Below are 9,186 nucleotides of genomic sequence, written 5' to 3'. Positions count from 1 at the left end.
GAGTGCCATGCGGGGCCCTGGGGACGGGGACAACACTGGGGGTAGGAAAGTGCCCCCCCCCCGACCCCCCCCAACATCCCAATTCCCATTTTGGGGGGGGGGGGGGAGCTGGCAGTGAGCAGCTGAGATTTACCCGTGACCTCAAGGCAGAGGTTGGTACCTACGTGTCCCCAGGGGTCATCTGAGGGGGGGGGGGGGGGACGCAGGGTCAGGGCAGGGGGGGTGGGAGGGGTCCGGGGGGGTCGGCGCTGGGGGGCGCGGGCTGTGGTTTGATGCCGTGTGCCTTCATGTAGGAGATGAACTGCTCGGGGATCTCGGCCAGCACGTCCTTGGCCAGGCGTGCCATGCTCAGCACCTGGCTGCCCCCCCGGTCCGTGTAGTCACGGAAGGGGACAAACTGGGGGGGGGGGGTGCAGAGGATGGGGAGTTTGGGTATGGCCCTGTGCGTCCCCATGGGCTGGAGCAGCCCCCTGCCCCCCTCTGTCCCCATATCTCAGTGCCCCCCCCCCCCCCCCAGTGTCCTGGATGACCCCACGTACCTCCAGGCCCCAATCCCTCCTTCCCCCACATCCCTCTGTGTCTCCTCGTCCCAGTACCCCCCCACACCCCGCTGTACTCCCCCCCAGCTCCACTGCACCCCAAATCCCAGCACCTCCCCCCCCACTCATCCCCCTATCCCCACACTGGGACCAGCAGCGCCGCTGGGAGGGGTGTGGGGGGGTCCCGTACCTGCACGATGTCACGCTCGGCCACCTTCCCACGGGAGGAGATGCGGATGTCGTCCCCATCCAACTCCACCATGGCTGGGGGCAGAGGTGAGGGGGAGAGAGGTGGGGGGGTGAGCACTATCCGCCCCCCTCCGTTCACCCCCCCCAAATAGGGAACCCCTCGGGGAGGGGGGGGCACAGGCTCACCATCAAACTCTGCCTGGCCGACCCCCACGATGATGATGGACATGGGGAGCTTGGCTGCCTGCGGGGGGGGGGGGGGAATGGTGCAAATATATGGGGCGACGCTGCCCCCGTGCTCCCATTGATCCGTAGGGCGTCGTGCCCCCCCCTTCCCCCCCCCTTAGTGCCGTGTGCCGCGTGGGGGCTGTGCTGTGTGGGCACTGCTGTGCGCATCGTGCTCGGGGCCGTGACGCGGTGCGTGGGTGCATCGCTCTGTGGGGTGGAGATGTGTTTCCCTTTGGGGCTGTGCTGCCCTCCCCACCCCCCGCTGGCACAGCCCGCACCCCACATCCCACCCCACCACCCCAACACAGGGACGGCAGCCCCACATCCTTCCCCCACCCCCTGACCCCAAACCCTGCTGCCCCCCTGCTCTCACCCCATGCACCCCGTGCACCCAGCCGGGGGCTGCACCCCCATCATTTGGGGGCACCCCAATCAACCAACCCCGCTAAGTCCTACATCACAACTTTTAGGGGCAGCCCACGTGCCCGGATGGGTCCTACACCCCAAGATTTGGAGCATCCCCACGTTCTCCGGTACCCCACGATCCAACACCCCCACACGGGGGGTGGACCCCCCCCCAGCGCAGCGCTCACGTTGACGATGGCCTCCTTGGTCTGCGCCATGTCCGAGATGACGCCGTCGGTGATGATGAGCAGCACGAAGTACTGCGACCCATCGGGCACCGCCGCGGCCGAGCTGTGGGGCGGGCACTGAGCGCAGGGTGGGAACCCCTCCCCCCGCTCCTCCCAGGACCCCCCCCCCCATTACCGTGCCACGTGGTTGACCACGGGGGCGAAGTTGGTGGGGCCGTAGAGCTGGACGCTGCGCAGGCTGCGGTGGTACGCCTCCAGGATGCCCTCGATGCCGCTGCACGACGGGTTGGACGCGTCGCCGTTCTGTGGGGCACGGCGGCAGTGGGGTGACGAGGCCACGCGTGACGGGATGGAGTGGGGAGAAGGGGGGGGGGGAGGGGTCTCACCAGTGGGAATTCGTGGGACACGCGCCCGTCCGGGGGGATCTTGGCGCCGAAGCCGAGCGCGGGGAACATCTTGTCGCTGTCGTAGTCCTGGATGATCTCGCCCACCGCCCTCAGCGCCATGGTGTAGGCGTTGAGCTGGTAGGGGCTCAGGTAGTGCAGAGAGGTGGACTGTGAGGGGTTACCTGCAGTGGGGGGGGGGGGGGGGGGCGGGGGTCAGCTTGGGAGGGGGGGGGTGGTGTGCCCATCCCCCCTGGGTGGGCAGCGCTCACCGTTGGATGCGGTGAAGTCGATGGCCACCGTGAAATTGATTTGGGTCCTGGGAGGGGGGGAAACGTCATCCAAGGATGGGGAGATGGAGGGCACCCCCCCCCGTCCCCCCCCCCCCACAGCTCCCAGTTCCACGTGGGTCCCGCTCTCAGAGCCCCTCTGGGACCGTGGGCTGCGCCCACTGCACGGATGGGACCACCACGGCTCACCCGCCCCGGATGTAGTCCAGGAACGTGTGGTCGGACTCCACGGCGAAGGACAGCAGTGTCACCTGTGGGCACGGCCGGCTGAGCAGGGCGGCCCCACGCTGCCCCCCACGCCCGCCCGGCCCTCACCGTCCCCGAGTTCAGGTACTTCTTCTTCTTCATCTTCTTCCGGGGGTTCACCACCTGCGGACGGGGGACACCGTGGGATGGGGCACCCAAAGGTGCTGTGACACCCGTGGGGGAGTCCTGGGGGTGCAGAATGAGGGTGCCCAGGGGCTGTAGGGCCCAAGGGTGCAGTGTGGGGATGGTGGCACCCATGGGGGCAGTGGGGGTACGGCATCCATCCCCGTGCCCCCTCCTCACCTCGTAGACGTTGAACTGGCTCTGCCCCCGCGCCAGCTCCCGGTAGCTGGTGGTGAACTCACCGATGAAGTCGTGGCTGTGGGGCAGGGGGGTGTCACCATCACCTGGGGCTGGGGGCAGGCAAGCAGCCCCCACTGCCCCCCCCGCTCACCTGCCATCACGGTCCCAGTCGTACACCTCCACCTTGATGGCCCTGCAAGGAACGGGGGGGGGGACACAATCAGGGTTGGCACCCAGAAGCACAACCCTGCACCCATCCTGCCCCACGAGTTTGTGCTGATCCCTCCATGGGGGCTTTCCTCCTTCCTCCTTCCTCCTCCTCCTCCTCGGCCGGTTTCGGTGGGATATTTTTATCCACCGTTGCCACAGCAACGTCCGACACGGGGCCGAGCCGGCAGCGCATCGCCGAGCCACCAACCGGCACCGGGGGCTCAACCGGGCGGGCAGCGAGGAGGACCCACGGCACAGATGGAGAGCGGGCGGGCACCATAGAGACGGGGGCGAAGAGGGTACAGAGCGGCGCCGCCTGGAGGACCGCGGAGGACCGCGGCGCTCACCGGTCGTAGTCCCCGTTGCAGAGGGCGCGCACCGGGATGGCGAAGGACGGCCAGACCGGGTTCAGCGTGTTCCTCATCACCTCCGTCTTGTGGCAGATGGTGAAGCTGGGGGGGGTGGGGTAAAGGGGAGGGGGATGAATGTCACCCCATGGCCAACACGTACCATGCCGGGGGGGGGGGGGGAGGGAGGGTTGGAGAGGTTGGAGACCTCCCCTCAATGCCACCCCCATGTATGGGGCATCCCACGCCCGCTGTGGGGCTGTGCCTCCCCTCAGAGGGGGGCAGTGGGGTTGTCTTCCCCCCCCCCCACACCCCACATCATCTCCTGTTTTGGGGTGCTCACGTCCCGTCCTCGTTGCTGCGATAGAAGACCATGAAGGGGTCGGATTTGCCGAAGAAATCCTTCTTGTCCAGTTTGTTGGCACAGAACTGCAGCGTGGCCACATCCTACGGCACGAGGGGGGCAGCGAATGGGACCCCCAATGGGACCCCCCCCCTCTGTGGGCACTGGGGTCCCAGGGGAGCAGCCGGGATGCGGCTCTGACCCTCGTCATCCTCACGCCACGTGGAGGAAGGCTCCAAGCACAGCCACGGGGATCCCACCCCCTCCTCCCCTTTGTCCTCCCACCCCAGAAGAAGGGGGGGCGGCCCCAAAGCCGTCCCCAGTCTCCCCAGCGCTCACCCTGCAGTTTCCCAGCTCCTCGGCCAAGAGGATGATGGTGCCGCACTTCTTTCCTGGGATGCCCCTATGGGACAGGGGGTGAGGGGGGGGCGGCACGTAGTGACACGAGCGTCCCCGCTGTGGGGTCACCCCGATGCTCACCCATTGGAGGTGGCTGGAGCTGGCTTCCTGCTGCGGGGGTGCGCGGTGACCGTCCCCATCCTGCGGGGACACACAGTGGGGTGGGGGGGGAGGGCAGCCCGGGGTTGTGGGGGGGTTCAGCCCAGAGCTGTCCGCACTGTGCTCTGCTCTCCATCCCAGACACCGCCGGGATGTGAGATAAGGACCCAACGTCGTCACCATCACCCGCAGGGGACGCCATACACCCCCTACCCCCCCACCCTGCTCACGTCAGTGGCTTCTCCAGGCGGCTGCCGGCCGAGCCCACGATTTCACCCAGCGTGCAGAAGGCCTGGCCCAGGAAGTCCTGCAGGGAGCGGGGTCACCACCCCATCCCCACCCCCCCCTCCCCCCCACCCCATAGGAGCAGTGCCACACTCACGTGCTTGGAGAGGTCGGGACTTTTGGAGTCCACATCGTACCTATGGGACGGATGGGAGCGTGGCAGTGGGGCAGAGTGGGGTCGGGATGGGACACGAATGGGGACGGAGATGGGAGAGGAGAGGGGGTGGGAACGGGGGTGGGAGGTGGGCTTAGGAAGCGGGGATGGGAGCACGCTCACAGGTCAAAGCGCAGGTTCTGCTTCTCCTCGAAGAAATAATCCAACACGAACTTGCGCACGAAGTCGGGGTTCAGGGAGTTGTCGATGACCTCAGTGCGGCCGAACTGGGGTTGGGGGGGTGGGGGAAAGGGGGGCAGTGCCGCCGCTGGGGGCTGCTCCAGGTGCCCCTTTGTGCAGCAGCAGGGGCAGCCCATCCGCCCGCTCATTACAGCCCGAGCCCCTCAATTAACCAGCGGCTAATTACAGGGCGCGTGGCCGGGGGCGGGAGCGGGGCTGCGGAGCTGGGGGAGGATGGGCGTGCTGGTTGGACACCTGCCCCCAGCCCCAACACGCGGGGTGGACGGATGCCCGGCACCCCAACGTGCTGATTGGTGGGCTGGGTGGTACCCCAACGTGCTGATTGGTGGGCTGGGTGGTACCCCAACGTGCTGATTGGCTGGAGGGATGGCACCCCAACACGCTATTGGCCGCACCACGGGGCCCGCTCTCACCTCCCTCCACTGCTTGCTGTCGGGTCCCTGGGTGTAGAGGACACACACTGGGGGCAGAGGTGGCAGCGCTCAGCGCTCGGCCCCCCCCGGACCCTCTGCCCCCCCCCAGCCCCACTCACGTGGGTCGGACTTGGAGAAGGTGTCCTTGTCCAGGAGCTGCCTGCGGGGAGAGGGGAAACTGAGGCACGGGGGGGTGTGCAAGGCTGAGCACAGCTGGGGGGGGCACACGTGTGTGCGTTGGTGCACAGCAGAGCTGCGGCTTTGGGGAGTTTCTCTGCTCCCCGATGGAGTGGGAGGAAAATAGGTCGGAGCGGCCGCAGGCAGCACAGCCGGGGGGGGGGACAGTGCGTGTGGGGGGGCAGCAGGGAACCCCTATCCCCCCCCCTCAAGGGTGGGGACTCCTGCCCTCAGCTTGCATGAGGGGCTTTGGGGGTCCCCGGGGGTGGGATTGAGGCAGGGATGGGGTGGTGTGCCCCCCCCTGCAGTGAGCACGGCGTCAGTGCGGGGGGGTCTGAGTGCTGGGTGATGGGTGCCAGGTGGCAGTGGGCACAGGGCCCGGGGGGGGGTGCGGGGGGGCAGCATGGAGAGCAGCTCAGGGTGGGGGACGCGGGGGAGAAGGGGCGGCCCCTCCTGTGCACCTCCAGAGATCCCAGACCCCATCCTGCTGCCTCCCAGTGCCCCCCAGTATCCCGCAGCCCCAGGCGCCCCATACAGCCCCGGGTACCCCCGTACCATCCACCCCTGTGCCCCTCATTGCCAGTGTGTCCCAGCGCATCCCAGCGACCCACAACCACCACCCCCACATGGCCCCCCCAGTTCTGCCCAGTACCCCAAGCCGCCCTACAGCTGCAGCCACCTCCGTTCTCCCACTGCCCCCCCCCACCCCTGGGTCCCCCTCCGATGCATTACACCCAGTGCTGCCCAGTTCTTTCCAGAACATCCCAGTATCCCACAACAACCACATCCCGCAGCCTCCCAGTACCACACACCCCCAGTGCTCCCCAGTGCCCCCAGTACCTCCCAGTGCTCCCAGTGCCATATGCTCCAAGTGCTCCCCAGTGCTCCCAGTTCCACCCACCCCAAGTACTCCCCAGTGCTCCCAGTGCCTCCCAGCACCGCACACATTCATCCTCCTCCATTCCCCAGCACCTCCCAGTACCCACCAGCACCACGCAACCCCGGCTGTTCCCCAGTACATCCCAGTGCTCCCAGTGCCACACACCCGCAGCCTCCTCCACTCTCCCAGTACATCCCAGTGCTCCCAGCACCCCGCACCCCGCTCCTACCTGCAGGACACCGTCAGCTCCACCTTGGTGGCCGGGACGCAGCCGGTGCCGCCCGCCCGCAGCCCCCCCAGCCCCGCCATGCCCCGCTCCGCCCGCCCGGGGCCGCCGCCGCCGCTCCCGGTGCTGTCCCGGTGCTCCCGGTGCTGTCCCGGTGCTCCCGGTGCTGTCCCGGTGCTCCCGGTGCTGTCCCGGTGCTCCCGGTACAGCGCTGCCGCAGCGCCGCCGCCCCGGGGCTGCCCCCGGAGCCTCCCGCGACCCCGCCCCGGTACGGCCCCCGCACCGCCCCCGCGCCGCCCCCAGTAGCGCCCAGTGCTCCCAGTGCCGCCCCCACCATCACCCAGTGCTCACGGGGCCGTTCTGCTGCAAGCCCGGGACCGCCCCGCGACCCCAGGACCGCCCCCCTCCATCCCCAGTACCTCCCAGTGCTCCCAGTGCCACCGCGCTGCAGTTGCTCCCTGTGACACCCCCACCGCCCCCCCGTGCTCACAGCCCTGCCCCCCAGCACCCCCAGTATGCCCAGTTCCCCCACGCCCAGTGCTCCGGGCGCCCCCCACTGGGGGACTGTACTGGGCCCACGGGTGACATCGTGTCCCCACACACGAGATCGGTGCCACGGGTGACACCTCCACACCCTCAGAGGTGACATCAGTGGGTCCCTACGTGTGTACCCTATGGGTGACAGCTCCGTGTGCCCACAGGGAACACCTCCGTGCCCCACAGATGACATCCTCAAGTCCCCAGAGGTGGCACCTCCGTGCCCCTATGGGTGACACCTCCATACCCCCATAGGTGACATCTGTGTCCCCAGAGGCAACACCTCCATGTCCCTACAGGTGACATCCGTGCCCCCAGAGGTGACACCACCACGCCCCTATAGGCGACACCTCCCCACCCCGAGCTGTCACCCCACACCCACTCCGCCCCCCGTCACACCACAGCACCCCGCTCCGTGCACGCTTTTATTGCCCCACGGGATCACACAGCAGGGACGGCCCTGAGGACCTTGACGTCGTCCAGGGGCCGGTCCTGCGTGTTGGTCTCCACCATGCCCACGCGGCCCAGCACGCCGATGCCCTGGCACACGCGCCCGAAGATGGTGTGCTTGCCATCCAACCACTGCGCCGGGGCCAGCGTGATGAAGAACTGACTGCCGTTGGTGTCCGGCCCCGCGTTGGCCATGGCCAGGATGCCGGCGCCTGGGGGGTGGGTGGACGGGGTGAGGGGTGCTTTTGAGGGTTTTGGGGTAGAAAGGTGGGGTTTTTGGGGTGCTCACCGGTGAACTTCAGCTCCGAGTGCAGCTCGTCCTCGAAGTGTTTGCCGTAGATGGAGGCGCCGCCGCGGCCTGAGGGCAGGGAGGTCAGTGGGGGGCTGCACCCCACAGCTCGGGGTCCCCACTGTAGGGCCGCGTCCCCATCACTGAGCTCGGGGTCCCAGCGTCCCTACCAGGGGCTGAGAGCCCCCGTGTCCCCATCATGGAACTGGAGGGTCCAGTGTCTCTATTAGGGGGCTGAGGGTCCCCACTGTGGAGCTGGGGGTCCCGACGACCCCATGACATGGATGAGGGCACCCCCTTACAGGGCAGGGGTCCCAGCGTCCCCATCACGAGGCCACGACGTTCCCATCACAAGGCTGGGGGTCACTGCGTCCCCACTGCGGGACCGGTGCTCCCAGCGTTCCCACTACGGCGCCGTGGATCTCAGCGTCCCCACGACAGGACAGGGAAGACCCCGATGTCCCAGGAGGGGCTGTGGGGTCGCCGCACTCACCGGTGCCGGTGGGGTCGCCGCCCTGCACCATGAAGTCCCGTATGATGCGGTGGAAGCGGGTGCCGTTGTAGTACCCGCGGCGGCTCAGCTCGGCAAAGTTCTTGCAGGTGCGCGGAGCGTGGCGCCAGTACAGCTCCAGCACCAGCGTGCCCATCCTGCACCCACACCCACGGCGTCACCGCCGCACCGGGGGGGGAGGAGACGGGAGGGGGGGGGCACAACCGGGATGGGGGCACCGGGGGGGATATGGGGCCCGGAATCAGAGAGGGAAGCCCGGTAATGGGGTGGGGAAGCAGGGTGAAGGGGTTGATTCCGGTACTGGGAACCGGGGGGTGGTCCCAGAGACGGGAACTGAGGGGGGGGCTCCGGTACCGGAGTGGGTTCCCAGGGGCATGGCGGTACGGGGGGGGGGGACCCGCGGTGTCCCGGTGTGTGCGGGGGGGGGGGTAGGGCGGGGAAAAGGGGGTTCCGGTACGAGGAGCAGGGAGCACGAACGGCTGGGGGCGGTGGTACCGGTACCGGTACCGGGAGGATGCGGGACGTCCCACGTGGGGGGGAGAGAGGGGGAAAAGGGGTCCCGGGAGCGGAGCGAGGGATTCAGGAGCATCCCAAAACCGGGGCGGGGGGGGGTCCGGTACCGAGCGCGGAGACCCGTGGGGATCCCGCCCCTTACGTGGTCTCCATGGAGACGGTGGGCGGCTGCCACGAGTCGGGCGGCACGGCGGCCATGCTGCTGCCCCGCCGGAAGCGGCCCGTCCGCTATTCCGGTGACACGCCCCCTCCCCGCCAGCGGCCAATGAGCGTCGAGCACGGTTCGGGGGCGGGGCCAATCGGCGCGGCGGGCGGGAGAGCGCGGAGCCATTGCAGCGGAGGGGGGAGAACCGGAGCGGACGGAGCGCCCCTCCCCCACCC

The 9,186-nt window shown here is 68.6% G+C and overlaps 2 protein-coding genes across 3 annotated transcripts; both read right to left on the bottom strand.

The window, feature by feature from the left end:
* Positions 1–98: 98 nt before the first annotated feature.
* On the bottom strand, positions 99–6,588 carry CPNE5 (copine 5). 2 transcript variants are annotated; one of them, XM_065747552.1, is made up of 21 exons: positions 6,509–6,588; positions 5,342–5,382; positions 5,223–5,269; positions 4,732–4,835; positions 4,552–4,591; positions 4,400–4,476; positions 4,152–4,211; positions 4,011–4,074; positions 3,672–3,775; positions 3,329–3,433; positions 2,923–2,964; positions 2,772–2,847; positions 2,538–2,591; positions 2,412–2,473; positions 2,205–2,251; positions 1,936–2,117; positions 1,725–1,852; positions 1,550–1,652; positions 915–972; positions 730–803; positions 99–397 (listed from the first exon to the last, which is right to left on the bottom strand). In XM_065747552.1, the coding sequence occupies exons 1-21, from the start codon at positions 6,586–6,588 to the stop codon at positions 209–211; spliced, it is 1,737 nt and encodes a 578-aa protein (XP_065603624.1). In that variant the 3' UTR covers positions 99–208. The 2 variants fall into 2 exon arrangements, with proteins under 2 accessions (XP_065603624.1, XP_065603625.1); XM_065747553.1 differs by lacking the exons at positions 4,400–4,476; positions 4,552–4,591; positions 4,732–4,835; ... (1 more) ...; positions 5,342–5,382; positions 6,509–6,588 and having other exon boundaries at positions 4,011–4,063; positions 4,152–4,205.
* Positions 6,589–7,483: 895 nt separating this feature from the next.
* Positions 7,484–9,020, bottom strand: PPIL1 (peptidylprolyl isomerase like 1). The gene is made up of 4 exons (XM_065747435.1): positions 8,948–9,020; positions 8,275–8,429; positions 7,782–7,850; positions 7,484–7,704 (listed from the first exon to the last, which is right to left on the bottom strand). Exons 1-4 carry the CDS (start codon positions 9,001–9,003, stop codon positions 7,484–7,486), a joined length of 501 nt encoding a protein of 166 aa, XP_065603507.1. The 5' UTR covers positions 9,004–9,020.
* Positions 9,021–9,186: the final 166 nt, after the last annotated feature.

The sequence above is a fragment of the Cyrtonyx montezumae genome, unplaced genomic scaffold (genome assembly GCF_038088225.1).
Source record: "Cyrtonyx montezumae isolate F1298 unplaced genomic scaffold, pur_monq_1.0 scaffold_45, whole genome shotgun sequence".
Taxonomy (NCBI): domain Eukaryota; kingdom Metazoa; phylum Chordata; class Aves; order Galliformes; family Odontophoridae; genus Cyrtonyx; species Cyrtonyx montezumae.
This window is presented reverse-complemented; position numbering and strand designations above follow the sequence as displayed.

Bases quoted from the DNA above. Each gene is read 5' to 3' on its own strand.
- CPNE5 (XM_065747552.1), bottom strand. From the start codon at position 6,588: ATGGCGGGGCTGGGGGGGCTGCGGGCGGGCGGCACCGGCTGCGTCCCG. The intron at 4,477-4,551 runs GTGAGTGTGGCA...CGCTCCCTGCAG, and splicing joins GTCCCGACCTCTCCAAGCAC to GACTTCCTGGGCCAGGCCTT. The intron at 398-729 runs GTACGGGACCCC...CCCCCCCCCCAG, and splicing joins CCGAGCGTGACATCGTGCAG to TTTGTCCCCTTCCGTGACTA.
- PPIL1 (XM_065747435.1), bottom strand. From the start codon at position 9,003: ATGGCCGCCGTGCCGCCCGACTCGTGGCAGCCGCCCACCGTCTCCATG. The intron at 8,430-8,947 runs GTAAGGGGCGGG...GTGTGGGTGCAG, and splicing joins ACCGTCTCCATGGAGACCAC to GATGGGCACGCTGGTGCTGG. The intron at 7,705-7,781 runs GTGAGCACCCCA...CCCACCCCCCAG, and splicing joins CTCGGAGCTGAAGTTCACCG to GCGCCGGCATCCTGGCCATG.